Genomic DNA, 16,684 nt, shown 5'->3' with positions numbered 1-16,684 from the left:
GTGGCAGACCTGCCAATTCTGGTGTTCAGTGGCAAATGCCAATTGAGCTCTATGGTGATGGTCAGTGAGCACAGGGCCCACTAGAGGATGTCGGGCCCTCAGGCCACGCTCATGAAGTCTGTTTCTGATTGTTTGGTCTGAAATATTCACACCAGTGGCCTTCTGGAGGTCATTTTGTAGAGCTCTGGCAGTGCTCATCCTGTACCTCCTTGCACAAAGGAGCAGATACCGGTCCTGCTGATGGGTTAAGGACCTTTTACGGCCCTGTCCAGCTCTCCTAGAGTAACTGCCTGTCTCCTGGAATCTCCTCCATGCTCTTGAGACTGTGCTGGGAGACACAGAAAACCTTCACTAGTTTGGCTAGGGTCAGTGTCACTACTGGTAGCATGAGGCAATATCTGGACCCTACATAGGTTGCACAGGCAGTCCAACTCCTCTAGGTTGGCACATCAATACGGGCCATTGCCAAAAGGTTTGCTGTGTCTCCCAGCAGTCTCAAGAGCATGGAGGAAATACCAAGAGACAGGCAGTTACTCTAGGAGAGCTGGACAGGGCCGTAGAAGGTCCTTAACCCATCAGCAGGATCGGTGTCTGCTCCTTTGTGCAAGAAGGAACAGGATGAGCACTGCCAGAGCTCTACAAAATGATCTCTAGCAGGCCACTGGTGTGAATATTTCTGACCAATCATAAACAGACTTCATGAGGGTGGCCTGAGGGCCCGGCGTCCCCTAGTGGGCCCTGTGCTCACTGACCATCATGACAGAGCTCAATTGGCATTTGCCATTGAACACCAGAATTGGCAGGTCTGCCACTGGAGCCCTGTGCTTTTCACAGATGAGAGCAGGTTGACCCTGAGCACATGTGACAGACGTGAAAGGGTCTGGAGAAGCTGTGGAGAGTTTTATGCTGCCTGTAACATCGTTCAGCATGACCGTTTTGGTGGTGGGTCAGTGATGGTCTGCGGAGGCATATCAATGGAGGGACGCACAGACCTCTACAGGCTAGACAATGGCACCTGACTGCCATTAGGTATCGGGATGAAATCCTTGGAGCCATTGTCAGACTATGCTGGTGCAGTGGGTCATGGGTTCCTCCTGGTGCATGACAATGCCCAGCTTCATGTGGCGAGAGTATGCAGGCAGTTCATGGAGGATGAAGGAATTGATACCATTGAATGGCTTCTATGCTCGCCTGACCTAAATCCAGTAGAACACCTCTGGGATATCATGTTTCGGTCCATCCGACGCCACCAGGTTGCACCTCAGACCATCTAGGAGCTCAGTGATGCCCTGGTCCAGATCTGGGAGGAAATACCCAAGGACACCATCCGTCGACTCAATAGGAGCATGCCCCAACGTTGTCAGGCATGCATTCAAGCACGTGGGGGCCATACAAACTACTGAGTATCATTCTGAGTTGCTGCAATGAAATTTCAGCAAAATGAACTCGCCTGCTGCATCATTTTTCACTTTGATTTTTGGGTGTCTTTGAATTCATTCCTCTGTAGGTTGATAATTTTCATTTCCATCAAACGATGGGCCATCTGTATGTTCCTAACAGATTACCCTGTCCATATCAGTATAGATATCCAGGATGAGATTTTTCCACATTGAGATCTGATGTGTTTTCTGTAATTATTTTGAGCAGTGTGTATGTATAAAAATATATTTTTTTATATATATATATATATAATTATACAGGATTTATGTAGCGCCAACAGTTTGCTCAGCGCTTTACAATATAAACGGGAGACAATACATCAACAATACAGTTCAATACAAGAGATATATATACACAGTATATATATATATATATATATATTTTTTTTTTTTTTTTTTTTTTTTTAATTTCTCTTTAAGGGTTAGGGGTTAATTATTCATTTATTGTATTTATTATTTTTATTTACCGTATTTTTCGCTCCATAAGACGCACTTTTTCCCCCCACAAAGGGGTGAAAATGTCAGTGTGTCTTATGGAGCGAATATGGAGCGGCCGGTCTGGTATTTCCACCGCCGTGTCAGAATATTGGGCCGGCCGATCAGCACTGCAGCAGGACCTTACCTGTTCCTCTGTCCAGTCTTCCCGCGCCGGCTTCTTTAGTGTGGGCTCTTGGCTTGACAGCCGGGTCATACTGTCCGCAGTCTCCGGTCATCTCCTGTAATATGTCCGCAGTCTCCGGTCATCTCCTGTACTATGTCCGCAGTTGCTACACTCAAGTGTGAATGCAGCCTTAGGGTCATTCTATGAAAGACATTTAGGGCCCAGTCACACCAGATGCAGTTGGATGCATTTCAGACTGTGTTCCAACTGCACAGCCAGCCTAAAATCCACTGTTTTTACACAGTGCAAACACACACAAAAAGTGTGCAAAGTAAACAAAAATGCATTACAGTCCACATGAAAGCCCAAAGACGTGACCTCACGGGACAATGCAGGATGAAGAAACGTGTGTCACCTGCTTGGGGACACGCACAATAAGTCTGAGGTGTGGGCCTCACTCCCACATGACCCTATATAGGCCACGTATCAGGATTTGTAGTAGCGCCCTCTGTACACTTCTACTTCATTGTTAGGGAACTTTAAACCGCAGGAATTCACCTCACACAGAAACAGAAAGAGCTTCGCACCCAATCAGAACCCACATTCCACAGTACACTATGGGCAGACATACTCCTCGCCGGCCTAGGGCGCCGCACACAATCACTGCCGGCCGCTGCGGTTGTCATAGTGATGTCAGCGTTGTCAGGCGAGGCCGTACCGAGGACAACATGCCGGAGAAGGCTGTGGTCACCGTGAGGTACGGGCCGTACATGAACTGCTCCGGGATGGTGCAGCACACACTGTCCCAGCTGGAGGGGCTGAGAGGTAAGAAGGACGTCTGTCCATCCTCCATAGTCCTCCTCACACCTGTCCGCCCTCCATAGTCCTCCTCACACCTGTCCGCCCTCCATAGTCCTCCTCACACCTGGCCGCCCTCCATAGTCCTCCTCACACCTGGCCGCCCTCCATAGTCCTCCTCACACCTGGCCGCCCTCCATAGTCCTCCTCACACCTGTCCGCCCCATTCATTATACATAGGACACCTACACCCTGCACAGCGGGAGGAGACTGAGGTGTGCGGACTGTACAACACTTCATTATCCTTTCTGAATGTATACAGTAGCCAAATATGTACAACACGGACACGAAACTCCGATTCCAAAAGAAACAAGATTGCACTGAAGTTTGTATCTTTAAAGCGGTAATGAATCCAAAAATGTAACATTGCAGGTTAGCAATAATTAGATGTGGTGGCTGCATTAGTTTTCTTTTTTTAGGCCTTTCCCCTCTGTTTTCACCTGACCTGGCCAGGAACACACCTCCTGTGCTATCCACTTCAGTATTGGACACTTTCAACACTTTTCCCCCCTTCCTGCCCAGGCCAATGTTCAGCTTTCAGCGCTGTCACACTTTGGATGGCAATTGCGCAGTCATGCAACATTGTACTCATATGACATTTCATTTCATGTTCTCCCTGTGCCTGCATGGGTTTCCTCTGGGGACTCTGGTTTCCTCCCACACTCCAAAGTCATGCTGGTAGGTTAATTGGATCCTGTCTAAATTGGCCCTAGTATGTGTATGTAGGTTATGTGAGTTAGGGACTTTAGATTGTACAATATATATGTAAAGCACGGTGTAATCTGACAGCGCTATATAAGTACCTGAAATAAATAAAATAAATCTTTTTTGAAACAGAGCATTCTTTTGGTGGTATTTAACCACTTCAATACCAGGCATTTCCCCTCACTTCCTGCTCAGGCCAATTTTCAGGTTTCAGCGCTCTCGCACTTTGAATGACAATTGTGTGGTCATACAACACTGTACCTAACTAAAATTTTATAAATTTTCTTCACACAACTAGAGCTTTCTTTTGGTGGTATTTAATCACCGCTGGGGTTTTTATTTTTTGCTAAATTACCAAAAAAAGACTGAAAATTTTGAACCCCCCCATGTTTCTTTTTTCTGTTATAAAAGTTTGCAAATAAATAATTGTTCTTCATAAATTTAGGCCAAGATGTATTCTGCTACATTTCGTTGGTAAAAATAACCCAAATCAGTATTTATTATTTAGTCTGTAGGAAAGGTATAGAGTTCACAGAATATGGTATATATCTGAAAATTGACCAATCCTGAAGTACTGACGGCCAATCTAATTTCTTGAGGCTCAAAAATGTCAGGACAGTACAGATATCCCCAAATGACCCCTTTTTGCAAAGTAGACAGTCTGACATATTTCATAAGAGACATGGCAAGTTTTTTGAAGTTGTAATTTTTTTGTCATAATTTTTCAGAAAATGAAGAAATAAAAAAAAATTATTTCTTTTTTTTTTTTACATACTGTCACCAATGCAGTACAGCATCATCATATAACTGGTGTGGCAGTGACCAGGGACACTGACTGGTGACAGTACGAAAACTTTTTTTCGATTTGTCGCTATTTACCATGTTTTGCTACGTTTTTCAAGGAAAAAAAATCTCTGGAAAAAAACACTGGACTAGTGGGTTTCTAGTCAAAAAACACCCCTGCGAAAAACCGCTGATTACAGTCTATGTGTGCATGGACACATAGGATAACATGCTGGGGGGGGGGGGGGGGGGGGCTGTAGAAAAAAACATCAAAAGACAAAATCAGCAGCTGGAAAAATGTCCCGTGTACATGAGGACTAAAGGCTTTACATAAATAAAAGCTGAGCATTGTAAGCTTTCTTGCCAGTGGTACATGTTTGTCTCAACTGTGTAATTGCTACTTTGTCTGGACAGTTTGGTCTAATAAAGTAGAACTGTAGACAAAACTCCCCCCCCCCCCCCAGTTTGGATAGAGTATGGGAGGGTTATAGCCCATCAGATTTTTTCTTTTTTTTTTTTTTTAAACTTTGACAGGCTTCAGGTAAAGGGTCTGGATGCACCTGTTCTTCCCAGGCTCACTAAAAACACCAAGAAGGACGCACAGCAGCTAAACACCCCTGTGTACAAGAAGCCATATAAAAAAAAGGCACAAAAGAGAAAAGGCAATCCTAAAACAAGTTATTAAACAGTTTTTGAAATTTATTTATACAACTGCAAATTACTTGCGTATACAAACAAACCCTACATCATAAACGTGTTTGAATATAAACCCCTTAAATCACAATGAAATGCCCACAGCAAGGCTCCATGCACAGGGGGAGAAAAAATGCCACTAATAGTAGAGGCATCTGGTGTTTTTTTATGCAGTTCTATGTTAGCCTAGGTGGCTATGAATATCAGACACTTCGATAAGCATTTAGAGGCATAACATAAAAAAACAAAAAAAAACACATACCAAAGCTGCATTCAGAGAAGGAGTTTAGGAGTATAATTTGCACATGTATGAGCCTAAATGTATTCCAATGGCCAGAAATTAATATTTGCCTTGTAGAATGCATTTATGCCTAATGCAATACATACATAAACATGCATACATGGGATGACATCATTCTGACATCAGCCAATCAAGGGGCTGAAAACCCAGCACCCAGAAATAGCTGGGGTGCAAGTGACAAAGGCTGGCAAGGGGTTTAACAGCCACATCACTGGAATGAGGAGGTGAGTGTTTCTCGCAGTTTAGTTCCGCTTCAAATTTAAATTTCTATTTTACATTTCTTGCATTGCTTCCCCAGAGGCTAACACTGTACCAGGGAGGGAGAGTGCTCTGCGAATGAAGGCAAATATTTTGAAACTATAACATTCTTAGGCCCAGTATACTTTTGTGGTTGGGGGTGGTACAAACAGGCAGGTAAGCCATGTTTTTTCTACCCCTTTCCCAATCACCCCTCCCCAAACTATAAAGGTAGCAGGAGTATACACATGCGGTAGCCACAACAATTTTGTGCAGCCCAAATTACTTGAATGTAGGGATGCATCGATACCCTTTATCTACGAGTAATGGTACTTTACGCTGTGATTTACGTTCATACAAAATGAATGGGCGCAAATCCCACTGCAAAGAATGGCATGCAATTTGAACAGGAATGTGGTGCCATTCCTGTCCGAATCACATGCGGTTTCCCCACCGCTCCTGTGTGAACCCAACCTGAGTTCACACAGGAGTGGTGCAGGAAACCTTGGTGCACTGATCCCATGCGGTCACACAACTAAAAGCCGATTGACAGGTCTGGGGATTTAAAATTCCTGCCTCTCCTTGCAAGAATGACAGTACTTCTGATTGGTCAGCACCATCATGGTGTTGACCTATCAGATGCCATCTAGGCCATACAGTCATCCCTGCAATGAGAGAGGAAAGAAAGCTGCTTCACAGGTCTGGGGATTTGAAATCCACGTCGATTTCTCTCCTCTCCTTGCAGGAATGCAGTGTGATTTGCACCAATTCATTTTGTATAGACGTAAATAAAATCAGTTTCAGGTATTGGGAGTATCTTGTACTCATGAAAATACTTGCTGTCTTGGTGCATCCCTACTTGAATGGGTCACATTTGGCAGGCTTTTAGGGGTTAAGGAACCATGCAGTTCAGTTTGATTTTTTTTTTCCTGTGTCAAAAACGCACAGATAGTAGGTTATATAGTTTCCAAAGGCATAGTTCACACCAATGCAGTCAGTATCAGTGCGTTTCAGTGGGAAAAAAAAAGTAGAACATGCTGCGTTGTTTTCTGGATTGAACTGTACTGGATCGTGGTAAAACACACCCGAACATACCTAAACTCACCCAGTAAGTACCAGAATGCACATTTCCTTATTTAAGGTGAAGAAAGAAAAAAAAGGAGGGGGTGGGGAATGCACTGGAACGTATCAAATAGGTCAGAATGTCTTTTGCAGAAATGCATCTGCAATGCATCCAGACTTTCTATGATGTGAACCGGCCCTAAAACAGACAGTGAGGCGGTGACATTGCATCTCGCTCTTCATAGGGCTAATGTAAGTGTAAACAAGCCCTTGGTGTGCTTTCAGTCACAGAACAATCTTCCTCTTGTGGTACAATGATACAAATTATTTACATTCCTACACTAATGGCATAGCATGGGCACACTGATACATTGTTTTCTTTTAACTTACTGGCCAGTGCAGTATTGTTATGTTGTATATTTCTAAAATATCAAACTATCCATATAACAACACAGGTTCCCAGGAGAGGTACCTCAGGAGAAAACATAAATCAATACTGGAATTAGTGAGCTCAACACTAACCCCTTAGCATTTAGTCAGGACTAGTAGTTGACTATCTAGAGCAGTGGTTGTCTAATTAAGAGCTAAAGAGAGTCTCAATTGTGGCCCCTGACATCACCTTAGGGCTGCACATAATGTTCAATATATGTAATGCTTGAGAGGACTGACAGGACCTGCAGATCCAATAGAGAAAATGAGGGTGGAAAGAATACATTGTTGGCTGGGGATATGCTGTAGAAGACAATATGTAACTGGGAACATGTTACATGAGACTAGTATAGATCAATGCTCTTATTCTAATCAATATTCCCACTACAGACTGCTCAGGTCCGAGAGCTGCTCATCACATACCAAAAGGCCACAGGTTGGGCACCAAGGATCTAGGGCATACTCTTAGGTAATAATGGGCTTCATGCTCAAGTCGAATGCAAGTTAGACTCGAACATGGACCATTCCACGGGCTGTTTGCCCACCGCACCCCACAATGCACTGCACCCTGACAGTGCATTGTGATTGGCCAAAGCATTGCACCTGACCTCAGGTCAGGTGCAATGCTTTGGCTAATCACAGGGCATAATGATGTCACAAAGAGGCGGGGGTGATCCCATGCCCCCCCTCCTGTGATGTCAACATGCTAATTAAGAACTGTCATCGCAGCACAGCTGTCAAACGGCAGGAGCCAGCGTTGAGGGCAGAGCAGATTTGTTTTCTCGCTTTCCTTTTTTCGGGGCAACGGTGACAGACTTGTCAAAGACTGTCTCCTTTCTATTTTTACACTACACTTTTTTTTTTTGGGGGGGGGGATGGGTAGCAGTACCATGTATCCCTTACTCATTCACATAGGGGAGGGCTGGGATCTGGTAAGCCCCCCACAACCACTGGCCAGGGTTATGGGGAAGAGGCACTTGTCCCCATTAACATGGGGACAAGGTGTTTTGGGGAGGGGGGGGACATCAAAGCACCCCCACACATTAAGGCAAGGTGGCTACATATGTTTTTGGTTTTTTTTTTGGGGGGGGGGCCTTGCTCATCCCCTCCCTTTCTTGACCTGCATGTTCGGATAAGGGTTCGGTATGGATTCTGGGGGTGGGGGGAATTACCCTCAAGCCATTTTTTGTTAATTTTGGCGTTGGGGGGTTCCCCTCAAAATTCATATCAGACTCGAAGGGCTTGTATGGATGGGAGTGGGGACCCCACGCAGTGTGTTTTTTGTTTTGTTTTTTTAATTGTCGTGCAATATCAACAATTCTTTTGACATTCAGCTGTCAGTGTGGAATCCCGCTGACATCTGAAACATGAATGAATGTTTCACTACTAACATACCGCATGACCTAAGAACACTCATGTGGTATTTTAGTAGCTTAGTGGTATCTTACCACATACTCAGATGCGGTAAGATAACGCTCAGTAAATTGTCCCTGTTTGAAGTTCACGGTTGAACTTTCATTAGGTTTGAAGGTTCGACCGTGAACCGAACAGGGGGGTGTTCGGCCCATCACTACACAAGATATGGAGCTACAATGCCTCAGGGAGGGGTAAATAACACTGTCCTTGCAGGGGTACCAAGAGCCAAAATTTCCATGGCAGAAAATACAGAAGGCAGGGTAGGGGGAACTCCCCGCATATGTATCCGGACAGAGAAGGACCTGCAGTGCATGGTTAACCTCAACATGCCATTAAAGCCATTTAGTTTTGGCTATAGTGTCGAAGAGTTAGAACCACCGTCAACTTTTTTTTATTGCTGCCTGTGTCCAAAATGTGGGGGATTGATCTTCACTCCCTATTTGATGCATTTCAGAGGAGATGTCTGACAGACATCAGACAGTACAGGACAGTAAGGGAATCTCCTCAACTGGGGAACACCGTGCAATAAAAACACATTTTCTAAGCAAGGAAGGTTTAGAACCCATGCTAGAACTTTTTTGTTGTCTAGCTCCACATACATGAAGTTTGCCCTTATTTCCTGCCCAGATGACAGGAGTCAGTAAAGGAAAAGAAAATTCTTCTCCATGGGGACAAATACAAAATGTAAAATTTCATTAGTAACACAGATATTTAAATTTGATAGAAGTCTTAAAAGTGTTACAAAACCCATAACAGTAAAATCAGTCTATACAGTACATGCAGAAAAGCTTGCTTGTTATACTTACTGTGGAACCTAAGGGGTTAATCCTCTGCATTGTGTAAAAAGGCTTGTTTGATCCTGACTTCTCTGATCCTCCCCTTCTTTTACTTCAACCTATCTGCCATAGTTAGAGCAGCAGTGGCAAGTCTGCAGACGCTCAGTTTGGTGTGTATTGCTAGAGAGGTTTTTTTTTTTCCCCCTTGGAGGGTGCACGTGATCAGCACAGGGCCAATCAGCACTGTCCATAGAGAGGGTCAGGTTATGAGGTTATGTAGCCTCATAGGACAGTCAGAGGAAAATGAAAAATCCTACAAGATTAACCAGATCTCAGCCAGTCACAAGTCGGCTATATACTGCTGATGAGAAAAGGTATTTAGCAGTTTATTTTCACTGAAATTATTGCATTCCCATGTTGTGTGTACTGTGGAAGACCATATATAGTGAATGCAGAGTCCTGGGTTTAGTAACACTTTAAGCCTTAGTGCTCAGTCCTAAACTAAGAGAATGTTTTGGTTGCAGTCGGACTTAAATAAGGGCTTTTTGTGTTACAAGACATATAATCCATTGAGACTGATTTATAAAATTTAGAGCACAGCTTAAGTTGTTTACCCTGGAAATCAGTGAGGATTTTTTGTTCATTTTAGGGAAATTAAAAATAGATTAATGGTAGCACTATTTCACTTTAGCTAGCTTACTATGTTCCAGTTTTCATACAGCTACTACTAGGAAGCAATGATGTCATTGGTGGGAAATAAGCCTGAGGTTGTAAACACATTTTTCTTATCGAAGCACACTAGTCTAAAGACACAGCCTAAGGCTTCATAAAAACTTGCTTAAAGCTACAGACAACAATTCTATTAAGATCGGTAATCCACACATGCAGCCTGGAGCTGACCGATTCATAAAAACAATGGTTTTTACTTTTCCTAAAGGTGGAAAAGGTGAACTCACAACACCATCCTTACCCCTCTGGTCCTCTCTGTGTGTACCTTATAGAATCTCCATCTTCCAAAGTCATTTCATGCAGTATGATGGTCCACACTTTGAAGTGTCAATGAAGGCAAAATGTTTCTTTTTATATTTGGACAAAATGGATATGGATTAGAACACCTGTCAGTTTCTATTGCTGCCTGTGCTTAGGGAGATTCACCTTCTCTATTACTCAGGTTTACGGTTATCATTGAAACTGCAAGTAAAAGAAAATCTCAAACTTTGGGTTGACATAAGAACAGGGGAAATCTTTCAAATGTTGACACTAATTCTGGTGACACACTAGGATTCCCTCACTTTGGCGGGATATCCTCTTACTTCCTGTTTTGGCTATAGGACAGGAAGTGAAGGGGAATCTCCTCAATGGGACACACATGGCAAAAAAAAAACTGACAGGTGTAATAACCCTCCATTTCTCTACGAAAAATAAATAAAACTGCCCTTAGTGACACTGTAAAACTGGACAAACCAGTACTGGAGGCTGTATAGCAACCTACCAATCGCAACTGAAAGTGCTCATTGGTTAGTGTGGTCATGTGGACAATGCTGACCAATGAGCACTCACAATTACGAGCATAGGGCCTCATTCACACAGGGGTACTAAAGCGTATGCCCATTGAGGGCTGTGTTTATCCACATAAGGATGCACTGAACACGTGCAGGCAGTCCCATTGACCCTGTTCCCAATTTAACATCCATGCAGGTGCACATCCCCAAATGCTCACTGTCTACATTCAGGACCACACATCCACATGGATGTCAGATTGGGAGCAACATCTGTTTGTGCAGCCATCAGTGTCCCAATTGTCATCAATGGGACTGCCTGCACAGGGATGGATGGAACATCTGTGCACCCCCCTATGGGGAAACAGCCCTACATATGTGTGCACTTTAGTATGGCCCATGTGAATGAGGCCTTATTCTTGTTACACTGCCTCCAGCACTGTGTAGTAATGTTTTAATTGTTGGGCTTTTATACCAACTGAAGAGTGAGGCAGAAGATGGCAATCATAGAAGGTATTTTATATCAGGTAGATTATTTCTCCACCATCCTTTAAGCCTTGGTTCATGCTATGAAGGCACACCGCATTCCTGTGCAGTACCCATGTGATTCAGTGAGGTGCAATTTGAGCCCATTCATTTTGAATGGGCTCAAATCGCACCAAAGTCAGGCATGCACCAGTTTTGTAAGCGCACTGCAAACTGACCACATGGTCGTTTTGTACCATGTGATCTGATGCAGGCAAATGCACTGCGTTTGCAACCTGAATTTGGGGTTTCATTAGGATTGCACTGACACCCGCTGTAGATCGCAAGGGCTGTGAGATTTGAATGCGTTGTAAGAATCGCTAACGGATTGCGGGATTCCTGCACTGCCTTCTAGTGTGAACCGGGGCTAAAAGTCCTTTGTGTTTCAGCATGTTCAGCGCTTGCTGGTTTGTCCAATGAGATAGCCCAGTACTAAATCTACTTGCTGAACGCTTTTGCAAACTGAATATCTAGGTAGCATCACTTCTATTTGGAAGGGTGTGTTCTTCTGAATCATGCAGTTTGTGTGTAACCCAATATTTTGCTGTCAGGTCTGTAAACACAGTTTAGCAGTAAATGAGAAGAATGAAGCCTTAGGTTACCACTCATCACCTGTTGGCTGTGAGATACTGTATACAGGAATACCATAGTTTGTAGATGCTATAACTTTCACACAATCCAATATACACTTATTGGGATTTTTTTTTACCAAACACATGTAGTAGAATACATTTTGGCCTAAATTTAAGAAGACATTTGATTTTTTTATTGAATAGATTTTATAACAGAAAGTAGAAAATATCCTTTTTTCAAAAATGTTGGTCTTTTTTCAGATTTAACAGTGATGTAAATATAAAAGTGATGTAAATATAATTTGGGTACAGTGTTGCATGACCAAGCAATTGCCAGTTAAAGTAGCACAGTGCTGAATAGTAAATAAAAAAATTGCCTGGTGATGAAGGGGGTAAAACCTACTGAAGGTCAAGTAGTTAATGAAAAACAGGTTCCATTCGCACAGTTACACACAAAAAAATAAATAATGGCATAGTTCAAGGTTTAACCGCTTGCCCGCCACCCTATGGTAGAAGTACTGCTGCAAGGCAGCAGGGCTGCACAATATCACGTATATATACGTGATTTGTACTTCTGAGTAGGGGTCACGCGCGCCGTCATTGGTGACTAGAGATGTCAGTCACTGGGTCTCAGCCGCGATTTCCTGCCGGCACTGGATGACCATCAAGGAAAGATGAAAAGGGAGAGACCTGTGTGTAAACAACACAGGTCTTGCTCCTGTCAGCAAGGACATGCTGCTTTGTATTTATCTGCACAACAGGGAAATATAAAGCAGCATGTCTCCGTTGTACAACAGCACACAATGTGAAACACACCCAGCATACAGTTAACCCTTTGATTGCTCCAGATGTTAACCTCTTCCTGCCCAGTGTAATTAGTACAGCGTCAGTGCTTTTTATTAGCACTTATCATTGTAGTAGTGTCACTGGGGATGTCAGTGGCAGTTAGTTCTCACCCAGTGTCAGAATGTCTGTTGCAGTCCCACTATAAGTCGCTGATCGCCACCATTACTAGTACAAAAAAAATAAAAAATTCCAGCATATATACCTCCATTTGTAGACACTATAACTTTCACATAAACCAATTAATTTACACGTATTAAGATTTTTTTTAGCAAAGACGTAACAGAATACATTTTGACCTAAATTTATGCAGAAATTTGATTTTATTTTCATTTTTTTATTGGATACGTTTTATAACAAAAAGTCAAAAATATTGTTTTTTTTCCCCAAAACTGTTGTATTTTTTTGTTTATAGCGCAAACAATAAAAAATGCATAGGTAATCAAATACCACCGAAAGGAAGTTTTATTTCTGGGAACAAAAGGACACAAATTTCATTTGGGTGCAGCTTTGCATGACCGCACAATTGTCAGTTAAAGTAACATAGTGCCGTATTGCAAAAAATGGCCTGTTCAGGAATGGGAATCCTCTGGAGGGCAAGTGGTTAATTATGATTTATTTTTATTTTCTTTTAATCTTTCTTACTTTTATAAGAACTGACATTGCTCTATAACAACTGTCATTGTCTTTGAGAACATTCATTAGGCCTCGTTCATACCATGTGCAGAGACATGAGTTTTTCTACACCTGTTTCTGGAAGAGCACAAGGAAAACAATTGTTCTGTGCCTTGTTCGCACCACAACACTAATATCATGTGCAGATTTTTTCTGCGTAGGAATCTGCAATGTGTATGCAGTTTTCTGTTTGTAAAAAAATTACGAGACATCAACATTGTGGTGTGAACAGGGCTCATACAGAGCAATAGTTTTTTTGTGCCCTTTGCAGACAATTTACATATTACATATACTGTACAAACTGTTCAAGTGTGCAACAGCCATATTAACAACCCTTTGATGCTTAGTTTATGTCCTGACAAATGTCCAGAGTTTTCCAAGACTGCCTATTTTATTGTAGGAAGAGGTTTATTTAAAGTGGTTGTAAACCCTTACATATACCCAGTGATGTGACTGGCCTCAGGTGATTCACAGAGAATACCATTCTTCCTACATAAGTTATACCTATTTTTCTGAAGACTTTTCTTCTCCACATCCCTTCAAAGTGCAGAATTTATTTCTCTGGGAGTTCAGAGAAAAGGGGAGGAGATCTGAAAACACACACTGCTGAGCTCAGTGAGGGGAGCTCAGAGAGCTGATTGGTGTGAAGAGACACCCACCTCCTTCACATAGCTCACAAGAACAGAGCTGAGGCTGTTAATCTGCTGGAAGCCCCCCCCCCCCTCCTCCCATCACCTATTTTCTCTTGGTGTCAGGAAAACTTGAAGTGATTTATGCTGATATGGAGAACGATGTCACAGAAAAGAAATGACAATTGGTGCTCCTAATTGAGACAAGTACACACTATAGAGAGACATGCTTTGTTCATATTTCATGTCTGAGGTAGTTTTCCTCCATCTGTGTCAGTTTACCCCATATTGACAATAGGTCCACTAAATTAACTCTGCCTGTAAATATTGCTGGATGAGTAGGGAGTAGTCAAGGATGAGTAGGGACTAGTAACTTTGACACAGTTGGCCAGCTTGAACATCTACAGGTGTACCTCGGTTTACAAACGTAATTTTCGGTTTAAGAATGAAAATCCATTGAAAATAATGCCTCGGTTTACAAATGTTTACGAATTTTTTTCGCAATATAATGTGTTTTTAAAGGAAGCTTTGTTTCTTTTAGTTTGGGGAAATAAAACTAAACTAAAAAGAAACTTTCTCTTTTAGCTGGGAGGAAAGTGACAGCTGAATCTCTGAGCTATAGTGAAGAAAAAAAAAGCGGTAATTACATTTAAAAATCGGCACCATAATAAATTTTAAAAAAATGGCGTGGGGTCCCCCCTTCCATCCATACCAAGCCCTTCGGTTCTGGTATGGATTTTGAGGGGAACTCCCACGCCAAAATGTTTTTCAAAAATAGCGTGGTTTTCTCCCCCAAGATCCATACCAGACCCTTATCCAAGCATGCAGCCCGGCAGGTCAGGAAAGGGGGGGGGGGAACAAGTGTCCCCCCCTCCTGAACAATACCAGTACACATGCCCTTAACATGGGGGTGTGCTTTGGGGCGGGGGATCTACTGCGTGGGGCATTCTTTTAGTTTTTTTCTTTTAATAAAGGACTTGTCAAAAGGCCGTGATCTGTCTTTTTTCACACTTCGTTTTTGTTTTTTGTGAATGAGTATCGGAACCATGTACCCCATATTCATTCACATGGGGGGGGACAGGATCTGGGGACCCCCTTGTTAAAAGGGGCTTCCAGATTTTGATACGTCCCCTGGCCCGCAGACCCCCACAACCACTGACCAGGGTTGTGGGGAAGAGGCCCTTGTCCACTTTTTGTTTTTTGTGAATGAGTATCGGGACCATGTGCCCTATACGCATTCACATGGGGGGGGCAGGAACAGGGGGCCCCCTTGTTAAAAGGCGTCTTCCAGATTCCAATAAGCCACTGGCCTGTGGGGACAAGGTGCTTTGGCACCCCCCCATGTTGAGGGCATGTGGCCTGGTATTGTTCAGGAGGGGGCGGAGCGCTTGCTGTCACCCCCCTTTCCTGACCTGCCAAGCTGCATGCTCGGATAAGGGTCTGGTATGGATTTTGGGGGAGGACCCCACACCATTTTTTTTTTTATTATGGCATGGGAGTTCCCTTCAAAATCCATACCAGACCCAAAGGGCTTAGTATGGATGGGAGGGGGAACCCCACGCTGCTTTTTAATTTATGTTTTTGATTGCCGGCAATTCTTTTATATTCAACTGTCAATGGGGAACCCCACTGACAGCTGAAACATTAACACATAGTTGTCACTACTAAAATACTGCATGACTTGATAAAATAACTCACGCATTTTTTTACTAGCGTTTATTTTTTTCTGACCTCATGAATGGATTAATTGGTTTTCAGTGTATTCTTATGAGAAAAAGCGTTTTGGTTTATTAATTTTTTGCTATATGAAAAGTCCTGCAGAACAAATTAAATTCGTAAACCGAGGTATGCCTGTATATTATATTTGCAATGAGTTTATACACAAAAAGACTTGCAGCTGTCATTGCAGTGAAAGGTGGTTCTACAAAGTATTGACTCAGCGGGGCTGAATACAAATGCGCACCACACTTTTCAGATATTTATTTGTAGCAAATTTTGAAAACCATTTATAATTCTCCTTCCACTTCACAATTATGTGCCACTTTGTGTTGGTCTATCATATAAAATCCCAATAAAATATTAAGTTTTTGGTTGTAACATGAAAAAATGTGGAACATTTCAAGGGGTATGCATACTTTTTAAAGGCACTGTATCTTCTGTCTAAAGAAAAACAAGGAGTCTTGGAAGTGACAGTTTGGCCCCACAGAGCCTTGATCTCCCTGATCTGTCTGGGATTACATGAAGAGACAGAAGGACTTGAAGTAGCCTACATCCATAGGAGATCTGTAGGTCTCAAAAATGTTTGGAACAACCTACTTGCCAATTTCCTTCAAAAACTGTGTGCATGTGTAACTGGAAGAATTTATGCTGTATTAAAGGCAAAGGGTGGTCACATCAAATATTGATTTTATTTTGATTTCTCTTCTGTTCATTTACTTTCTATTTTGTGAATTGGTAATAAGAAAAGATTACATTTCAATTTCTGAAAGCATTCTCAACTTGCAGCATTTTTTCCCACACCTGCCTAAAACTTTTGTACAAGGAAAGAGGCACAGAGGACTAAAATAAGGGCTGATCTGCATTTGTTTATATCATTAAATCTCTATAAGTAATACAGCACACTAAAGGTACTATGTGATGT

At 42.6% G+C, this 16,684-nt stretch overlaps 1 protein-coding gene across 1 annotated transcript in view; it reads left to right on the top strand.

Annotated features, from left to right (window-relative positions):
- The first annotated feature begins 2,579 nt into the window (after positions 1-2,579).
- The window catches only part of CUNH10orf53 (chromosome unknown C10orf53 homolog), a 44,968-nt gene continuing 30,863 nt past the window's right edge, over positions 2,580-16,684 (top strand). The window contains exon 1 of the mRNA XM_089680071.1: positions 2,580-2,865. Coding sequence (XP_089536197.1) covers positions 2,658-2,865 — 208 coding nt within the window. The 5' untranslated portion in view covers positions 2,580-2,657. The remainder of the gene's footprint in view (positions 2,866-16,684) is intronic.

Source organism: Staurois parvus, unplaced genomic scaffold, assembly GCF_062004578.1.
Source record: "Staurois parvus isolate SC_StPar_1 unplaced genomic scaffold, SC_StPar_1.0 ptg000234l, whole genome shotgun sequence".
NCBI lineage: Eukaryota > Metazoa > Chordata > Amphibia > Anura > Ranidae > Staurois > Staurois parvus.
This window is presented reverse-complemented; position numbering and strand designations above follow the sequence as displayed.